General features: G+C 41.3%; 1 protein-coding gene across 1 annotated transcript in view; it reads right to left on the bottom strand.

The window, feature by feature from the left end:
* The window catches only part of SAMSN1 (SAM domain, SH3 domain and nuclear localization signals 1), a 114,503-nt gene that overhangs the window by 73,556 nt on the left and 20,346 nt on the right, over positions 1 to 20,601 (bottom strand). Inside the window, exons 3-5 of the mRNA XM_074946836.1 lie at positions 16,557 to 16,597; positions 14,214 to 14,251; positions 10,200 to 10,286 (exon numbers count right to left, since the gene is read on the bottom strand). Coding sequence (XP_074802937.1) covers positions 10,200 to 10,286; positions 14,214 to 14,251; positions 16,557 to 16,597 — 166 coding nt within the window. The remainder of the gene's footprint in view (positions 1 to 10,199; positions 10,287 to 14,213; positions 14,252 to 16,556; positions 16,598 to 20,601) is intronic.

Below are 20,601 nucleotides of genomic sequence, written 5' to 3'. Positions count from 1 at the left end.
GAATGAACAGAACAGTGCAATTATTGAGTGATCCATTTCCTGTTGTCCGGTCCTGTCAAGGTTCCTCCCCCACTCTGAACTCTAGGGTACAGATGTGGGGACCTGCATGAAAACCTCCTAAGCTTACTTTCACCAGCTTAGGTTAAAACATCCCCAAGGTACAAATTAATTTTATCCTTTGACCCTGGATCTCCACTGCCACCACCAAACTCTAACTGGGTTTACTGGGAAACATAGTTTGGACACGTCTTTCCCCCAAAAATCCTCCCGACCCTTGCACCCCACTTCCTGGGGAAGGTTTGGTAAAAATCCTCACCAATTTGCATAGGTGACCACAGACCCAAACCCTTGGATCTGAGAACAATGAAAAAGCATTCAGTTTTCTTACAAGAAGATTTTTAATAGAAGTAAAGGAATCACCTCTGTAAAATCAGGATGGTAGATACCTTACAGGGTAATTAGTTTCAAAACATAGAGAATCCCTCTAGGCAAAACCTTAAGTTACAAAAAAGACACACAGACAGGAATAGTCATTCTATTCAGCACAGTTCTTTTCTCAGCCATTTAAAGAAATCATAATCTAACACATACCTAGCTAGATTACTTACTAAAAGTTCTAAGACTCCATTCCTGTTCTATCCTCGGCAAAAGCAGCATACCGAAAGACAAAGACCCTTTGTTTCTCTCCCTCCTCCCAGCTTTTGAAAGTATCTTGTCTCCTCATTGGTCATTTTGGTCAGGTGCCAGCGAGGTTACCTTTAGCTTCTTAACCCTTTACAGGTGAGAGGATTTTTCCTCTGGCCAGGAGGGATTTTAAAGGGGTTTACCCTTCCCTTTATATTTATGACAGGTCCCATCTGGCTGTTAGAGGCTTAGGGACAGAGGATGGGGTTGCCTCCTTGACCGCCTTGGCTAATAGCCATTGGTGGACCTATCCTCCACAAATTTATCTAATCAAATCTTTATCTAATTCTTTTATGAATGCAGTTATACTTCTGCCATTGTGTGACAAAGTACTTCCTTTTGTTTGTTTTAAACCTTCTGCCTATTAATATCCTCGGGTGACCTCTGGTTCTTGTGTTATGTGAAGGGATAAATACAGGAGTGAAAGTAAGTCTAGTGACTTACCAGTACTCTGGGGCCAGCTCTGGCCCCCAGAAGGGGTGGGGTTGAGGGGGTCAGAGCCAGCCCCAGCCCACCCTGTAAGGTAAGTGCCCCCACAGGTAGCAGCAGCAGCCCGGGGCTCTGGGGGCTATTTAAAGGGCCTGGGGCTCCAGCCACTGCTGGGGTCCCCAGGCCCTTTAAATTGCCCCCTGGGGAAGCCGGGCTGCCCCAGTAGGGTGCACCAGCTCTTGCCGGTACGCCGTACCGGGGCGTACCGGCTTACTTTCACCTCTGGATAAATAACACTTCCTTGTTCACTTTCTCCACACCATTCACGATTATATAGACCTCTCTCATATCACCCACGTCCCTAGTCATCTCTTTTCCAAGCTGAACAATCCCAGTCTTTTCTCTCTCTCTTGATATGGAAGCTTTTCCATACCCCTAATCATTTTGGTTGCATTTCTCTGTACTTTTTTCCATTTTTAATATATCTTTTTTGAGTTGAGGTGACCAGAACTGCGTGCAGTATTCAAGGTGTGGGTGTACCACGGATTTATATAGTGGCATTATGATATTTTCCATCTGAGTATCTATCCCTTTCCTAAAGGTTCCTAATATTGTTAGCTTTTTGACTATTGCTGCACATTGAGCAGATGATTTCAGAGAACTATCCAATGACTCTGAGATCTCTCTTTTTTGAGTGGTAACAACTAATTTAGAACCCATGTTTTTGTATATGTAGTTGAGATCATGTTTTCATATGTGCATTACTTTGCATTTATAACACTGACTTTCATCTGCCATTTTGTTGCCTCGTCACCCAGTTGTGTGAGATCCCTTTGTAGCCCTTCACAGTCAGCTTTGAACGTAACTATCTTAAGGAATTTTGTATCATTTGCAAACTTTGCCACCTCACTGTTTACCCCCTTTTCCAGATCATTTATGAATATGTTGAACAGCACTTGTCCCAGTACAGAATCTGGGGAACCCTGCTATTTCTCTCTAATGTGAAAACTGGCCATTTGTCCCTACCTTTTGTTTCCTATCTTCTAACGCAGTGGTTCCCAAACTTTTTCAGCCGCTTGTGCAGGGAAAGCCCCTGCCGGGCCGGGCCGGTTTGTTTACCTGCCGCATCCGCAAGTTCGGTCGATTGCAGCTCCCACTGGCCGCGGTTAGCTGCTCCAGGCCAATGGGGGCTACTGGAAGCAGCGGCCAGTTATGTCTCTCGGCCCATGCCACTGGGAGCCACGATCGGCCAAACCTGCAGATGCAGCAGGTAAACAAACTGGCCCGGCCTGGCCCAGCCCAGCAGGGGCTTTCCCTGCACAAGCGGCGGAACAAGTTTGGGAACCACTGTTCTAATCAGTTATTGATCTCTGAGATGGCCTTCCCCTTATCCCAGGACTGCTTATTTTGCTTAAAAGCCTTTGGTGAGGGACCTTGTCAAAGGTTTTCTGCAAGTTCAAGTACACTATATCCACTGGATCACTCTTGTCCACATGTTTGCTGACACCCTTGAGAATTCTAACAGATTGGTGAGGCGCAATTTCCCTTTACAAAAGCCATGTTAAATCTTTCCCAGCAAATTGTGTTCATCTGTGTGTGTGATAATTCTGTTCTTTACTATAGCTTCAACCAATTTGCTTGGTACTGAAGTCAGGCTTACTGGCCTGTAATTGGCAGGATCATCTCTGAAGCCTTTTTTTAAAAATTGGCATTACATTAGCCATCTAATACATTCAGTCATCTAATAAACAGGCTGATTTAAAGGATAATTACATACCACAGTTAGTAGTTCTGCAATTTCATATTTGAGTTCCTTCAGAACTCTGGGGTAAATGCCATCTAGTCCTGGTGACTTATTGTTTAATTTATCAATTTGTTCCAAAACCTCCTCTACTGACACCTCAATCTGGGACAGTTCCTCAGATTTGTCACCTAAAAAGAATGGATCAGGTGTCGGAATCTCACATCCTCTGCAGTGAAGACTGATACAAAGAATTCATTTAGCTGCTCCACAGTGGCCTTGTCTTCCTTGGGTGCTCCTGTAGCACCTCAGTCATCCAATGGCTTCACTGATTATTTGGGAGGCTTCCCATTTCTGGTGTATTTAAAAAAAATTGTTGCTGTTAGTTTGTGTGTCTTTTGCTAGCTGTTCTTCAAAGTCTTTTTTGGCCGGCCAAATTAAACTGTTGCACTTGACTTGCTAGAGTTTATGCTCCTTTCTATTTTCTCCAGTAGGACTTGGTTTACAATTTTTAAAGGATGTCTTTTTTGTTTCTAACTGCCTCTTTTACTCTGTTTTTTAACCATGGTGGAATTTTTTTTCTCTTACTGTTTTTTTTAATTTGGGGTTTACATTTAAATTGAGTCTCTATTATGGTGCTTTTAAAAAGTTTCCATGCAGCTTGCAAGTATTTCATCCAGAAAGTGGTCAGCAAGTGTGGTCCAAAGTCCGCTGAAGGTAATAAAAAGACTCCCATTGATTTCTCTAGATCAGGCCTATACAGCTCTATTTTCCAGGTACTTAACAGTTTAGCTTAAATCAATGAAACCAAGGAAATTCAGAGTTAAAACTAGCACGCTGTCGTTGTCATGGAGTCCCTGGGCGATGCTCTTGAACTGCTCCCCATGAAGCCAGGCAGTACTCTGGGGAAGTCTCCTTTCTGTGAGCAGCCTGTCTGCAGGACACACAGCTCACACAGCTCCACCTTCTTGGGTCTGACCTCAGAGCATTCAGCATCCTCTGCCCAGCCATGCGCTTCCCACAGTGAGTCCACTCAGGCGGGGCTCCTGGGGAAGCCAGAGGGTCCTTCACCCCAACTTCGCAGTCAGACGTGGCTCTCAGCCAGCCAGTAAAACAGAGGTTTATTAGACGACAGGAACATGGTCTAAAACAGAGCTTGTAGGTGCAGAGAACCGGACCCCTCAGCTGGGTCCATTTTGGGGGGCAGTGAGCCAGACAACCCTGTCTGCCCTTCACTCCATGTCTCCAGCCAGCCCCAAACTGAAACTCTCTCCAGCCCCTCCTCCTCTAGGCTTTGTTCCTTTCCCGGGCCAGGAGGTCACCTGATTCCTTTGTTCTCCAGCCCTTTAGCTCTCACCTTGCAGGGGGAAGGGCCAGGCCATCAGTTGCCAGGAAACAGTGTGTCGGCCATCCCCTGTGTCCAGACACCTGCACACACCTGCCCTCTAGGGCTCTGCAATGATCATACACCCTTACCCCACCCCCTAGATACTTAAAAACTGCATAGGGGAAACTGAGGCACCCCCACACTATTCAGAAGAAACATTAAGAACAGTCCCACTTCGTCACACAGGCCTATTCAGCTCTATTTTCCAGGTACTTAAGAGTTTAGCTTAAATCAATGAAACCAAGGAAATTCAGAGCTAAAACTAGCACGCTGTCCTCACCTTACTGTGTTGTGTCTAGGTAAGAGGATTTTAGAACAGTGGATGATCTTCATACCATATGTGCTGCCATCCCTTGGACAACAGAATCTGATACAACGTCAGTCTTTCCTCTTCTAAATGTCTTTGCTTTGTTTGGTGTACTCTGAGTGTAGAACTCACCAATTTAGAAATAATCCTTACCTTTATTAATAATAGCTTAGGCTCTGATCCTCCAAAAATTTATGCACATGCTTAAGTAGGCCTGTGTTATGCAGTCCAACCAATCTCTCCAACAAGCTGGCAAATTATGGAGAGTGTCTCCTCATAACTAGATCTGGACAACTGATTTTTTGGTTCAGTGGCCAAACAAGAAAAAAAAAAAGTTTCAAGTGAAACAAAATCTTTCAGTTTGGAGTATTTTTTTTTTACCAGTCCCACCATCCCTCCCTTCCCCCCACCCCCTCTTTTGTGTCAAATCTAGATGAATTTCAAAACAAAAAGGTGAAAAGTTTTGTTTTAAAAATGTTGAAATGAAATGTTTTGACTTTTTCAGAATATCCCTTCCCTCCCCCCACCCATTTTAATTTTGCGAAAATTGTTCACGGAATTGGAGAACATTTTAGGTTGATCCGAAACGACATTCTTCTGTGACTAATCTATGTCCTGAAATTTTTTTGCCCAGCTGTAATAAATATAAAGGGAAGGGTAAACCCCTTTAAAATCCCTCCTGGCCAGAGGAAATCTCCTTTCACCTGTAAAGGGTTAAGAAGCTAAAGGTAACCTCGCTGGCACCTGACCAAAATGACCAATGAGGAGACAAGATACTTTCAAAAGCTGGGAGGAGGGAGAGAAACAAAGGGTATGTGTGTCTGTCTATATTTTGTCTTTGCCGGGGATAGACCAGGAATGGAGCCTTAGAACTTTTAGTAAGTAATCTAGCTAGGTACGTGTTAGATTATGATTTCTTTAAATGGCTGAGAAAAGAATTGTGCTGAATAGAATAACTATTTCTGTCTGTGTATCTTTTTTGTAACTTAAGGTTTTTGCCTAGAGGGGTTCTCTATGTTTTGAATCTAATTACCCTGTAAGGTATCTACCATCCTGACTTTACAGGGGGGGATTTTTTTTTTATTTCTATTTACTTCTATTTCTATTAAAAGTCTTTTTGTAAGAAAACTGAATGCTTTTTCATTGTTCTCAGATCCAAGGGTTTGGGTCTGTGGTCACCTATGCAAATTGGTGAGGCTTTTTATCCAACATTTCCCTGGAAAGGGGGGGGTGCAAGTGTTGGGAGGATTGTTCATTGTTCTTAAGATCCAAGGGTCTGGGTCTGTAGTCACCTAGGCAAATTGGTGAGGCTTTTTACCAAACCTTGTCCAGGAAGTGGGGTGCAAGATTTTTGGGAAGTATTTTGGGGGGAAAGACGTGTCCAAACAGCTCTTCCCCAGTAACCAGTATTTGTTTGGTGGTGGTAGCGGCCAATCCAAGGACAAAAGGGTGGAATATTTTGTACCTTGGGGAAGTTTTGACCTAAGCTGGTAAAGATAAGCTTAGGAGGTTTTTCATGCAGGTCCCCACATCTGTACCCTAGAGTTCAGAGTGGGGGAGGAACCTTGACACCAGCTCTACTCATAACCATGGTCTCTATCTAGCAGCAAGACATCTATTTTCAAAGGGTGCACAATGAGGCAGCCCCACAGCACAGAATACAAGGTTTTGACAATTCTTTCCCAAATTTTTTAGGTTTGTTCCCCAACCAAGAATTTACACTTAGTCAAATTTTCTGAAACAAAGAAAGAAAAGAAATAAGCTAAATACATGAAACAGCCACACTTTCTATTAAGGTTTTATTTATATAGGGCTTTTAAAGAGTTAATAAAACATCAGCTGTCATAATTTACAGACATGAACAGTGTGTGTTACAGACTGCTATAAGCACATCAGTAGAAGGTATCATAGATATTACATAGTTGGGGTCGGCAACCTGCGGCATGAGAGCTGATTTTTAGTGTCACTCTGCTGCCAGCCGGGGTCCCGGCCACCGGCCCCACTCAGCCCGCTGCCGGCCCGGGGTTCCGTCCATCCAGGTTGGCAGCGGGATAAGCACTGGGGCCAGGACCCCAGACCGTCAGCGCGAGTGGCAGACGGAACCCCAGACCGGCAGCCCACTGAGCTGCTCAGCCCGCTGCCGGTCTGGGGTTCCGTCCAGCAGCCCCTGCCAGACCGGGTCCTGGCCGCTGGCCCTGCTCAGCCCACTGCCAGTCTTGGGTTCCGTCGGGGGGGCCCTGTAAATGTAAAATTTATTACTGGCATGCAAAACCTTAAATTAATGAAGATTTGGCACACCACTTCTCAAAGGTTGCCGACCCCTGTAAATAAACCATGGTGATCAGCGATCTTTTGGAGTATGACAACTGACTAACTATTTATTAAAACTTCTATTAACCATGTACTAAGAAACTATTTATAAATAGAACCATAATAGAAAGCGTGAGCCATGAAGGAACAGATGTGTACGTTAGCATTCCTCTGTTCTGATGCTGGTAATATGGTAAAATTATTAACTGTATATGTCTTGCTCCATGTACTATTTTTGGTTTACTTTTTCTTTACTTTTTTAAAAAAATAAAGAGTATAAAAAATCAATTCAAAAATCCCATCAGAATTTTCTCTCTTAGAGAACTCCACCAGGCTTCATTGCTTCCTACACAGTGGCTTGTATCATATACTCCCTGATTTCTTCCTAAGCTTCTTTGGATGAGCCCTACAGCTTACCCGCTACTGATTTTACTACTTACCATGCAAAATGCCCTCAAAAGCACTGGGATTTTGTACAGACTAAATGTAGGTTTTTGTTTTGTTTTAAATTGGGCTTTATAGCTCTGGTCCTACAAGCATGTGCTTATCTTTACACATGTGAGTAAAAGTCAATGTGTTACTCACATGCTTAAAGTTAAGCAGGCGCCTAAGTGTTCGTAGGATCTGGGCCTTAAATCAACATACAGGGGTATTTCATACTGGAAAATGAAAGTACCCTTTAGATGGACAAGTACAAAAGCCTCTAAAAACTACCCTAAATAGTTTGGTTGCTTTATGCTATAATATTTAATCATGTTTGTAAAGGGTTGTTCTCATGCCCAGTGCACCATTTCACGGTACATTCTCCAACCTATATTAAACCTGCAGCTGGGATTTAAAACACAGCAACACAAGTTTACCTATTAAATTTTAAATTGGATTTGTTTTTTTTCACACCCCCTTTCCCCATGCCTACTTCGTTTGATAAGGAGGTAGGGATTGTGAGTGCTTCTCTGATGGCATATAGGGTAGAAGTCCTTAGAGCAGAACCAGCTGGCAAACAGACAGAATTAGAGCTTTTAAGTGACAAGTTCTTCTACTCTAGCTCCTCCACCAAGGAGCTAGATAAGTGGGGATCAAGAAGCTAGCAGGGCATACCAGGTTTGGCTGAGTGAGAAGCCACAGGATATTCTGTGGAACAAAAGCACAGAGAGCACGGACATAGAGCAGAGTGGAGCTGCAGGAGTCTGCTTGCTAAGTACTATACAATGACCACTTTAGGTCCTGCTGTATCTCTAGCCACCTTTGTTGCCCTTCTCTGGATTCTTGCAGTTAGGAAATATGACAAGATCATTGCCCTGCAATCTCTCCCTCAAGAAACAATCCAGCCAAAGGAAATGGGAATTTTGCCTGAATGAGGAGGAGTCTGTAGCTGCATACTTTAAAATATTACAAACAGTGCTCAGAAATGCCTGCAAAAATGCAGAAATGGGTGCAATAGGTTTTCATTTAAAATCCTAAACCTTGTTATTCTATCTTGATCAGTCAATCCATAGACCTTATCCTTTTGCAAAGAGGATGTAAGGGGAAGGAGTGATAATTTACCATCTCTAAGTCCCATACAGACCAAACAGGTTTTGTGAGAAGGAACTATGCAGGGGTTGGGAAAGGGGAAATAAAATTCAGTCTCCAGGCCATGGGCAGGGCAAGGAGCAGCCACACGGATGCTCCATGGCTGCTGACCCAAACCCATGAATAGGAACTAGAGTAGGGGCTGCAAAACTTGTGCATCCCTCTGTGTGTGAGTTTTGTTGATACTGGGTCCACCAATAATGGACTTCCAAGGCTTATGGAGAGGCCAGTTCTGCTGGGTATAGAGAAAGTGGAGTCCCACCGCATGCACACATCACAACTGTCTATCCCCATGCCACAGAACTATGGCCCATAGACTTTACTGGGTGAAGTATCCCATTGACTTCACTGGTGCTACTCACATAAGTAAAGTTACCCACTGTGACCCAGGAAGCCCCCAGTGCCAACTGAAAGAAGGCAAACCATACCATATCTCACATTAGGCCTGACATACTCATTGCCCCAACTCACTGTTCTCATAATCTATGAGCTGTCATGTAAGATACCATATGCAAGCTGGTGACAAGCTGGCCATTAATATTATTGTGTGGTGTATAAAGAACTATAAATGCGTGTGGGGAAAAAATGTTCCTAAAAGGCATTTTGGAAGCTGTGCATAAGCCCAGGCTGTCCTAGACAAAGGAAAGTTGTTTCGCCTGTTTCCCTGTGTCTTCAATGTACATTGAGCCAGGTAATATTGCAGAGAACAATGAAAAGTGCATCTGCCCACGGGGTAAACAAAGCCATCAAGCTAAACAAGAGGGATGGGAAAACTGCTTAACAATCACAACAGCAGATAAGCCTGCACCCCCAGGAAGCCTTCCTGGCTCTTGAATCAGAGACAATAGACTTTGGGAGATGTAAGTGAAAGCAGAAAGCCATTTTGGCATCCACCATCTCGGGGACACAAGAGGCCAGAGCTCTTGTAATCTGAGAAAGGTGGATCCTTCAGCCGAGGGGGGTTGAAGTCTCTGCACACTGACTATAGGTGAGAAATCTGTTTAGACAAAGATGGTAACCTGCTGAAGTTAAGTTTTAGGCACGAGAAAGTGTGTTTTGTTTTACTTGTAACCATATCAGTGTCTTCTATTCTTATTTATAATCACTTAAACCTATGTGCTTTGTTTAAAAACTTATTGTTGTGTTACAAAACCCTCTCCATGCTGTAAAAGAAGTGGCTCTTCAGTTAACCTATCAGGCTGGTATAGTTTCTGTCTCTTTGTAGGCCGTGAGCTTAACCTCTGTGAGGGTCCAGTGAGAGGGACTGGACACAGCAGAAAGACTTCTCTGGGAAACTCAGGAATTGGGGTTCACTGATTGTTATTTGCAACACAAGGTTTGGACTGGCAGACTCCTGAAGATTTTGCTAGCAAGGCAGACAAGCTGGAGTGTCAGGAAGGAAAACATAGCTTAGCAGCAGCAAAGCTCTCTCTTGTCATGGCAGTGTGGTAACGCAACCGCTCACAGTTCTAGATGACCTGTGCAAGGCATTACACTCGTACTCAGCTGTTTGCAGAACTGGGCCCCATTCATTGCATTGGGGGTGGGGACATGCTCTGACCCATAGACTACAGGGTGAATATCACCTAGAGTCTGTACTTTGTTTTATTTAAGCTACATTTTTTCTCTCTCATGGAGGATGTAAATCCAAAGATGGCTTGACAAATTATTTAGACAGATTATTGGTGAAAAATGAGAAAATTTTCTAGGTGCCCTTTAAAATACTTTGTGGAAAATGCAAAATCAGCTGAAATACGTTTAGCAATTACCTTCAAGCTGACAGTGCCTTTTGATGTACGAATCATTCGCAGGCTTCTTGGAATTCTGCCAAAGTGCGCCATTCACATTTTTCCTGTCTAGAGTAAAAGCATCGAAAACATTCACCTGCATTCATAGCATATCTGTGAAATAACGGGAAAGTCTATACAATAATCTCAGAATGCAAATCAAAGAAGCCCAACAGTATACTGTAGCATCTGCTCAGAACATGGACATGAATAAATGGCTTTGCCAAAGTGGAAATTTGATGGATGGATTTTAGTGTGGCAGAGTTCAAACGCATCATCTATTGACATTGCCTGCAGCCTCATGTAACACTGTTTAAACGTTATTTAAATTAGTTTTAATACTATAACCTCTGGTCTCAAGGCTTTGACATCAGCATTCTGTGGCTTTCCAGATATCTTTTTCTGGTGTAAGATTTATATAAATATTATTTAGATTTATAATGTAATGAACTAGTTAGTGTATATGAGCACCATTATTCCCTTTTGGATGGCATCAGAACTGCCCAAATGTGTATCCTGGGCACTATACTCCTAACACAGATGCCACGTTAGCTCAAATGGGAAGGGCTAGTGCTTTTGAAACAAGAAAATCACACTTCCCTCCCCATGGTAAGCTTCCAAGTGGCCATGGTGTGCAGCATATTGATAGCCATGATGCTCCTAGATGGCCACAGACTTGTTACAATATACTGGGCCTCACCCTGCTCTTCCCAGAGAGCTGAATATGGAGCTGAATCCTGTAGTCCAAATAACATTGCCTTTTAGAAAAGCTTTCCTTATGTAAAGCTGTAGAATCAAGTCAACTATGAGCATATATGTTCTAAAATGGACATTAAATATGGGAGGTTGTAGAACGTTTCGAAATGGGGATTATTTATGACACTGTTAAGCAATTCTTCATCCCTAATTCAGTCAGGATACAAAAAAAAATCCTGAATACATAACTACAAATTTTCAAAGACTACAGCATAAAATGAATTGCACCTAGCATGGGATATATAATGCAATAAGAAGAGGTTCTATAAATACATTTGGAGCAAGAGAAAGACAAAGGAAAGTGTAGGTCCATCACTTAGCAGGGAAAAGAGATCTAATAACAGATGACATCATGAAGGCTGAGATGTTTAATGCCTATTTTGCTTCAGTCTTCACTAAAAAGGTTAATTGTGACCAAATGCTTAACTCAATTAACATCAGTAAAAAGGTGAAGGAACACAAGCCAAAATAGGGAAAGAACAGGTTAAATAATATTTAGATAAGTTAGATGTATTCAAGATAGCAGCACCTGATGAAATTCATTCTTGCTATGTAAGGAACTAACTGAAGCAATCTCTGAACCTTTAGTGATTATCCTTGAGAACTCGTAGAGGATAAGTGAGGTCCCAGCAGACTGGAGAAGGGCAAACATAGTTCCTATCTTTAAAAAGAGGAGCAAAGAGACTCAAGAAATTATAAACAAGTCATCCTAACGTCAATACCTGGAAAGATACTGGAACAAATTATTAAACAATCAATTTGTAAGAACCTAGAGGATAATAGGGTGATAAGTAGTAGCCAACATGGATTTGTCAAGGATAACTCACACCAGACTAACCTAATGTCCTTTCATAGAGTTACTAGCCAACTGGATGCAGGGAAGCAGTAGAGGGAATATATCTTAATTTTAGAAAGGCTTTTGACATAGTCCCACATGACATTCTCATAAGCAAACTAGGGAAGGGTGGTTTAGATGAAACTACTGAGCAGGTTGGTGCACAGCTGATAGAAAGAACACACTCAGGGCACATCTACACTACTGTGCTACATTGGCGCAGCTGTGTCAGTGCAGCGTGTCTGGCGAAGACGTGTCATGCCAATGGGACAGCGCTCTCCCATCGGCATAATTACTCCACTTCCGCGAGAGGTGGAAGCTATGCTGGCGGGAGAGCTTCTCCCACTGACAGTGCAGTGTGGATACCGCTTTAAGTCGATGTTACTTAAGTCATTCCAAGGATGTCGTTTTCACACCCTTGGGCAACATAAGTTACATCGACTTAAGCAGTAGTGTAGACCAGCCCTGAAAGAGCACTTATCCATCGTTTGCTGTCATACTGGGAGGGTGGATATAGTGGGGTCCGACAGGGGTCAGTCCTGGGTCTGGTACTATTCAATATTTCCATTAATGACTTGGATAATGGAATGGAGTGTATGTTCATAAAATCTGCAGATGACACCAAGCTGGCAGGAGTTGCAAGCACTTTGGAAGATAGGACTAGAATTTAAAATGACCTTGATAAATTGAAGAATTGGTCTGAAATCAACAATATGAAATTCAATAAAGATAAGTGCAAAGTACTACCATTTAGGAAGGAAAAATCAAATGCACAACTGCAAAATGGGGAATAACTAGCAAGGCAGTAGTACTGCTGAAGAAGATCCAGGGGCTTAGTGGATCACAAATTGAATATGAGTCAACAATGTGATGCAGTTTTAAAAAAGGCTAATATTCCGGGGTGTATTAACTTGAGTGACATATGTAAGACAGAGGAGGTAATACCCTATTTGGCACTGGTGAGACCTCAGCTGGAGCACTGTGACCAGTTTTGGGTGCCACGCTTTAAGAAAGATATGGGCAAATTGGAGAGACTCCAGAGAAGAGCAACAAAAGTGACAGGGTTAAAAACCTGACCTAAAGGAGAGATTAAAAAGACAGGATATGATTAGTCTTGAGAAAAAAGGACTGAGGGTGGAGGGGACCTGATAGTCTTCAAATATGTTAAGGGTCATTATAAAGAGTCTGGTGATCAATTGTTCTCCATGTCCCCTGAAGGCAGAACAAGTGGAAATCAGCTTAATCTGCAGCAAAGGAGATTTAGGTTAGATATTAGGAAAAACTTTCTAACTGTAAGGATAGTTAAGTACTGAAACAGATTACCAAGGGAGGCTGTGGGAATCCCTGCCACCGGAGGTTTTTATGAACAGGTGAGACTAACACCTGCCAGGGATGGACTGGGTATACTTAAGCCTGCCTCAGTGTGGGGGTATTGTCATTCCAAGCTGACCCAGCGCTCCCCCTTGCAGGCAGGTGTGGTGTTGCGGTCTAGCCCTCACTGTGTGTGAGAAAAAAACCCAAGTATCACAAGTACAGACAGACTGTTAGACACTAAAGAGCACCCCCTTTTGGAGGGCTGCACTTGCTAACAGAAAAGCCAATGTGTAAAAAAAACTTCCATCCCAACATTTTAGCTGGATGATGAGGTCATTCTTAGTCCATCTATCTCCCACCTGAGTCCGCTGCTCACCTCTATCCAGGCTTTTCCCTGGTGGGTCTCTTGGTTCTGGTCTTTGCCCCTGATGTTAGTTGTCTTGCCTCTGCCAGATTAAGATCCTTTTCTGGAGTCAGGAATTGGGGGAGGTCTATCCACTGGGACTCTTCTCCACGGACAGTGGGTGTTACTTGCCAGCCTGGGCTTCCAGCCAGTTTCAAGGAGACCCCCAGCCTTCTTGAATGCCTGCCAACTGCAGTCCTCTGTTTATAAGGCTCCCCTCTGTAGGAGCACCTCTTATAGGCTCCCCATTCGGGTGGGTTCCCCAGAAAGCTCACCCTATAGACTCTCTGCTCAGGCCCTCCTGGGAGCTCCCCTCCTCCGAAGCTTTCTGTCTCCCTTGGGAGTTCTCCTTTAACTGAGCTTGGGTAACCATTAGTAGGTCCAGGGATTTGTTTACTCATCAGCCATTGGGGCAATTAGTTACCTCCAGTGGGCAGTCACAGGCAGACTGGGCCCTAACTCCCCATAAAGGGCAACTGCCTTGTGATGGGGATGGACTAGCTGACCTCTTGAGCACCCCTCCAGCCCTACATTTCTATGATTTTATTACATGCATTTTTCCTTCTTTGCCGGGGGGCGGGGAGGTGGGTGGGTGGGCTACAACATCACGAAAAGCAAAACTAAGTCTTAACTAAATTTGACTCTGAGCAATTAGCACATACAGAAAATGGTTTAAAACGTTACTAACCAAATGCTTCATTTTCAGACATGGACTTCTGGATGGTTCTAAAACAAATTAAAGAAAATGTACCATTAGCTGCCATTTAGAGTTAACAAGTAAAATGAATTTATTCAAATACTGATATTTTCAGACTAATTCTTCAAAGCAGTGTCTATGGATTTAGCTGTGCTACTCCCACTGGTTTTAACTGGAGTTACTCAGCTTTTCTCATACACACAATCACACACTCCATAAAGGAGCTTTGAAAGTTTATAGATATTTGTTTTGCTAACTGTTATTGTTGGAGTCTCTTTCTGGAATGGAGAAATGTCAATAGTATAGTTAAGTAGTCTGTCAAGAAGACAGGAAGTGATATTTTTCCTAGAGATTATCAGAATCATCCCAGAGCTGTAGGCCTTTAGAAGCTTAAATTTGCTACCTTGCTAATGGACTGAACCAAAACCCTGGGTCTGAACAGAACTGACTTTAGGATGCCCAGAATCTGGGTCCAAATTTTGCACCTCAATCTCCTATCTAGTTTTTGTATACCTGTATTTGATACTAATATACCTACATACTTCACTAATTCTTTCCACATGCATCCATTTGCAGTCATTTTGCTTTATCCATCATCATTAGAAGTGTATTCCAAGTTCAACTTAAAAAATAAATCACTCCGAATCAATATGATGATAGCCTGTGAATTAAATTTTTTCCATCCTATCCACCTCCCCCATAATTAGTAATCTGTGAGCTGTACAATGTTCCACATAAAACAGACAATTTCTGATCCATCTGTGGTGATATTATTTGAGTATCAAGATGGTTGAATTGTTCATTATGAAATAATATTTATTCTAAAGTTAACCTTTTTTAGGTTGAATTAATCGATTTTCTTCTTACTTACTAATTATTTATAAGTATTGACCAAACTTCTGGACTTCCAGATTGCGAATTGTTCATGAAGTTTTGACTTGGATCATTCACTGTTTTTTTGTATTGCATTGTTAATCACCTGGGTCATGTGTTACTGTTTCTATCCAGTGATACGAATTACTGAAAAAATTTAACCTTGTCCTAGTCTGCATTTCAATGTTCTACCATATGTCAGTTAGGGGTGTGTTGTTTTACTGCAATAGTATTACCAGTAAAAGCTCTATCATGGACACAGTTATACCAGTATCAAGGTGATTTACACACTGATATAGTACTCCCTTTCCAGTACACTATAATCTATACGGCATAAAGCACATTTATACCAGTATAACTGCACCCATGCTAGGAGGGTTGTACTGCTTTAACTACCAGTACCCGTACAGTTAAAGTAGACAACCCACAGGGGAGTAACAAAAATCACAAATGATGCAGTAGCAATATATGAACAATCATTCATTCTAAAATTCATTACACCTTTGAAACTTGTGAACATTTTCACAAGGACATGGTACTTATCAGAACACTGACCAGCACCTAGTAGGACCTCACAAATCATAGCACACTTATAAATCAGTATTCTTAGCATTTGACCAGATGTAGAGTAAGACCATTGGCCAACATCATGAAGTTTTCCCTTTGTCTTTGAACACTTTGGTAACTGAATTTCTCAGCTATATTGGTTGGCAACACTTATTCTGAAGTTATTAGTGTCTACATTTAAAAAAAGCAAAAAATGCGTATGGAGTCCATGGATTTTCATGTCTGTCATAGACAGACAGATGAGCTCTCCTTCAAACGTGCCATTAGATGAGATTTCATTTGAAAGAGACCTCTTTAGCAATGCAATAACCTGGATTCTTAAGCCAACAAAGAATTTTCAGTAAATTCCTCTACTAGCTCCTCACTATATTGTTAGTACTTACTGATCATTAGCCTAAATCATAACATTGGCTCACATACGACATACTCAAACTATTCTGCTGTCACATGAATACTTTAGAAAATACAGTCTAGTTAATCCAAATAATTTTGCAAACTAATTTTTTATCTGGATTAAACACAACCAAAAAACTCCTTCAGAAGATTATTGGGTCAATGGTACAAACATGCTAGAAACTAGGTTACCACTTAAATCTTTCAGAAAAACAGACATATGGTTCAGGCATGTTCTGATTAACAAGGACTCACTGCACTTGATTTTGGATGTCCTGGTTCCTTTATTTTGGAAGGAAGGATTTATGCATATGAACAAGCAATGGTGAAAGAACTTTAGTAATACATTTTGAGCTTGCGACTCACTTTCCAACTTGCAGTACCGTTAGAACATTGATACACCATTAATAATACGCATAGAATTTATAATAAAAATGACAAGCTAGGAGGCACAGACAAAAATACTGACAATGTATAGAACTTGAAATGATCTCAACTTACTTTTTCTTCCTTGTCAGAGTGTTCTCAAAATCAGAAAATTCCTTTAAAAAGACAGAAAAGCTGGTGTGAAAATGAAGAATGTTTAATCTACATCTAATATTCTTCATACAACATGTTATGAAAGGAGCTATCATATTCTTTTCTATTTGTGTTTATTACATACTAGTATATAAAGTCTTAAATATTTTAGCTTAGGGAGTCACTGTACAATGGGAAAGATAGGTAGTCAAACTCTAGGTGGCTTGGTTTTCAGTGGCTTGAACATATACACCTCCTACTGAGTGCACAAGACTCTGAAATTGACACTTCCAAGTATAACATCTCTGAAAAATCAGCCCGCATTACCCTTATCAGCCAGCAAATGCCATATTTGCTGAACAATGTGATTCCTAGATAGTAGGAATCCTCCTAAAAAGTACAAAATAACCATATGTGTTAGGAGGATATAGTAATTGCCTATTGCCATAGAATGTGGCTTTAGAAGGGAGCAGAAAGATGCAAGTTGTGGCATCTCTTATTACATGCATGGAAAATCAGTGCATAAAAGACAACAAGAAATTCTGGGGGTGAATCCTCACTCTTTAAGTTAGTTGGACCCACCCTGGTCTTGAACTAAAGCTTAACTTCAGGAATAGCTAGGATAGAACAGAATCTCTCATCAAAATATTATTTTGATACCTCTTTATCTAGAATGTTGGAAATATAAATCAAATTTCATGTCTGTGTTGGAAGCACAAAATGAGGTAAAAATACCTGTGATGTACCCTATTCCTACTGGGCACACAGTGATACATCCTAAAGAAGAAAAAGTAATATATATATAACTTTACAGCTGTTTCCCCCCATACTTTCATTTTATTTTATTTCATTTAACCTTCTTCATATAATGGCATCTATGTTTTTATATTGTGATCAACACCATGGAATCTAAGCATTTCATCCGTGACATTTAATATATAAACCTTCTGAAGGGTTTTACTATAGGAGGGGGCAATCCAAATGTGGAATTTATGTATTAAATATTTTGTTACACACTTTTCACGTCTCTTTTGAAAGGTGAGTTAAAAGGGAACGCTTTCATATAGATTGTGTGGGATTATATTAGCTGGGGTAGAAAGTTCTATTAATGTCCTGGCATTTTGATTATTATATATGCCATTTTTAAAAGAATGTTTATGTATCTGGGGATTTGTTCACTGGTGCAATGCACAAATCAAAACAGTAAACAATGTTCAATCTTTGCTTTGAAATACTGCATGCAATTTAAGATGAATGTGTTGTGGATTACAGCACATTTCAGTCTTGGGATGCTCATATGAGGCTGTTCAGTAGCGCTAAGAGAAACGGCTTCATTAAATTAGGCTCAGATCCTAATACACAGAAGTCCACATCACAAACGAGAATTAATGAATGCACTTTCAACTCAGGCAAGATCTAGAATTTAACCAGATAAAAGATTACCTTTTTTAATGTTCCAAATTTGCTACTTCATCACAGTACCTATCGGGAAAAGATACTGTGTTCCACACAAAGTGCTATATGAAAGACTAGGGAAAGCTCACAGGTGTTAATTGTAATGCTTTTATGCTGCTGTCTCTGATAGAGGTATAGACAAAACTCTGAAAAAGATCTGTTTACTCCCCCTCACTCCCCGTATATACAGTAAATCCAGAGAGGTTGACAGAGTAATGTGTCTGAGAGATTCCTTTGGAGGCATGGTGCCAACAACTGCTGTAACATATCGAAACATTTTGATTTTTCAATAACGTTCATAGAAGAATTGTGTTTGGGTGTCAGAGACCTTAGGTCAATATTATTAAGGATAAAATGCCCTCCAAATCCTTAGGAGGTTTCTGCCTCAAGCTGAACTGCAGCTCTGCCTTTGCAGTCAACTGTCCTAAAAAGAACTTTGTAAACCAGAATCCATCTATTTGCTGTGATGTCAACTGAGAGACTATATTAACATGAGAGGCTCCTAATTCACTTGTTGGGAAATAAGGGAAGATTAATCCCAACTGAATATTTTGAGAATACTTGAAATTAGCTGGTCCGACTACACCAAACTTCAACTTATCCACCCATACAGAAATTGATTGTATTAGTTAAAATTTATTGTATTATAATTCTAAAGAATTATTAATAAATTTGCATATTTTAAAACCAGCAGCCTGACATAGAACATTCCTTCATTCTCCATTGGCACTGAACATGAAAATGTAGGTACAGATGTTTGTCTTATGATTTCAGATCTATGCTTCAACAACGGTTTATTTACATCTACCTAGATGTTTATATGTGGTTACATGGTTTTGCAGGTATGTTCATTGGACATACTGCAACAGTGACTAAATATTAAAGTATGGATATCATCATCATCATCATGTTCCTATTACGCCTCTGGCATTTAGGGCAGTGACGAAGCTCCTCCACTCCTGTCTGTTTCTGGCAAATCTTTCAGTAGTTCCCCAGCTGTGCCCCACATTTTTCAGCTCGGCTTCCACAGCTCTTCGCCACGTTGTTTTCGGGAAGCCTCATTTTCGCTTGCCTTCAGGTGTCCATCTTATTGCTACTCTATGATAGAATCAGTTTCCATCCAAAGCACATGGCCAATCCATCTCCAGCGCCTCCTGGCAATGATGGTGCTCAGATCCTCTTGTTTGCACTGTGTCAATAGATCTTGGTTTGAGATTGTTCTGGCCCAAAAGATATGGAGGATTTTTCTGAGGCAGGTTGTATGGAATGAAGACAGTTTGGACCTGTCATACTTTCTCATTCCCCAGCATTCTGCACTATAAAGTAGTGTTGAAAGTATGCAGCTCTGATAAATCTTGAGTTTGGTTTTGGTGTTGTATTTTGATGATTTCCAGACTGTATTTAAGCTCCTAAAGGTGTTTCTGGCTTTATTGATTTTGTTCCGGATTTCCTGGCTTGTTCCACCGTCCTGGCTGATGGTGCTGCCCAAGTACATGAATGTTTCTACATTGGTGGGAACATAATCCTCTATCTGAATTGGTGATGGTGAGGCAATATTAAAGGTCATGATATCTGTCTTATTATGGTTTATTTTCAGTCCAATTTGCTGGCTGAATGCGTTGAGTTGAGTAATTTTTTCTTGTATATGGTGTTGGGTATGCGATAGGAGAACGACATCATCTGCGAAGTCCAGGTCTTCGAGGGATGAGAAGAGTTTCCATTTAATGCCTCTTGGCTTGTCTTCTGTTGTACACCGCATTACTCAGTCAATGGCAATGTTGAAGAGGATTGTAGACATGACACACCCCTGATGTACTCCTGTTTTGACTTCAAAACTGAGCTTACTGTGATCAACACTGCATGAAAAGTTGAAATAAAAAGCTTTTGATGACGTTGATTATACGGAAAGGAATTCCATATGCCCACAGAATGTGTCATAGGCTGGTCCTGTGAATGCTATCAAAAGCCTTCTCAAAGTCTATGAAATGTATTTAGCGTTGCCATTGCCATTCTAAGCACTGTTCTATTATGTTTCATAGAATGAAGATCTGGTCTGTATATCCACACCCTTTCCGAAAACCAGTTTGTTCTTTTCTAAGAACACTACCAACTGCCTCTGATATACGCTGGACTATGATCTTACACAATACTTTGCTTGGCACAGATAAAAGTGTGATACCACGCAAGTTATTACAATCACTGAGAGTTCCTTTCTTTGGTATCTTCACTATAACCCCATTGGTTCACTCATCTGGCACTTTTTCCCTTTTCCAGACTGATGTAAATAGAGGGGCAGGATAGATGTTGCTAATTTAGGATTTACCTTGAACAATTCTGCGTTCAAGTTATCCTTGCCAGGAGCTTTCCCATTTTTTAAGGATTTGATGGCTTGAATGGTCTCTTCCTTAGTTGGGGTGTCTGTGCTGATATCAAGATCTTCTTCTGCCTCCTGGATGTTTGCTTCCTCTTTAGGTGGCTCCCTGTTCAGCAATTATTTGAAAAGCTCTGTCCAGTGCATTTTTTGTTCTTTTTTGGTTGTTAGTAGGTGGTCTTGTTTGTTCCGGATGAGAGT

Source organism: Natator depressus, chromosome 1 (genome assembly GCF_965152275.1).
Source record: "Natator depressus isolate rNatDep1 chromosome 1, rNatDep2.hap1, whole genome shotgun sequence".
In the NCBI taxonomy this organism is placed as follows: Eukaryota; Metazoa; Chordata; order Testudines; family Cheloniidae; genus Natator; species Natator depressus.
This window is presented reverse-complemented; position numbering and strand designations above follow the sequence as displayed.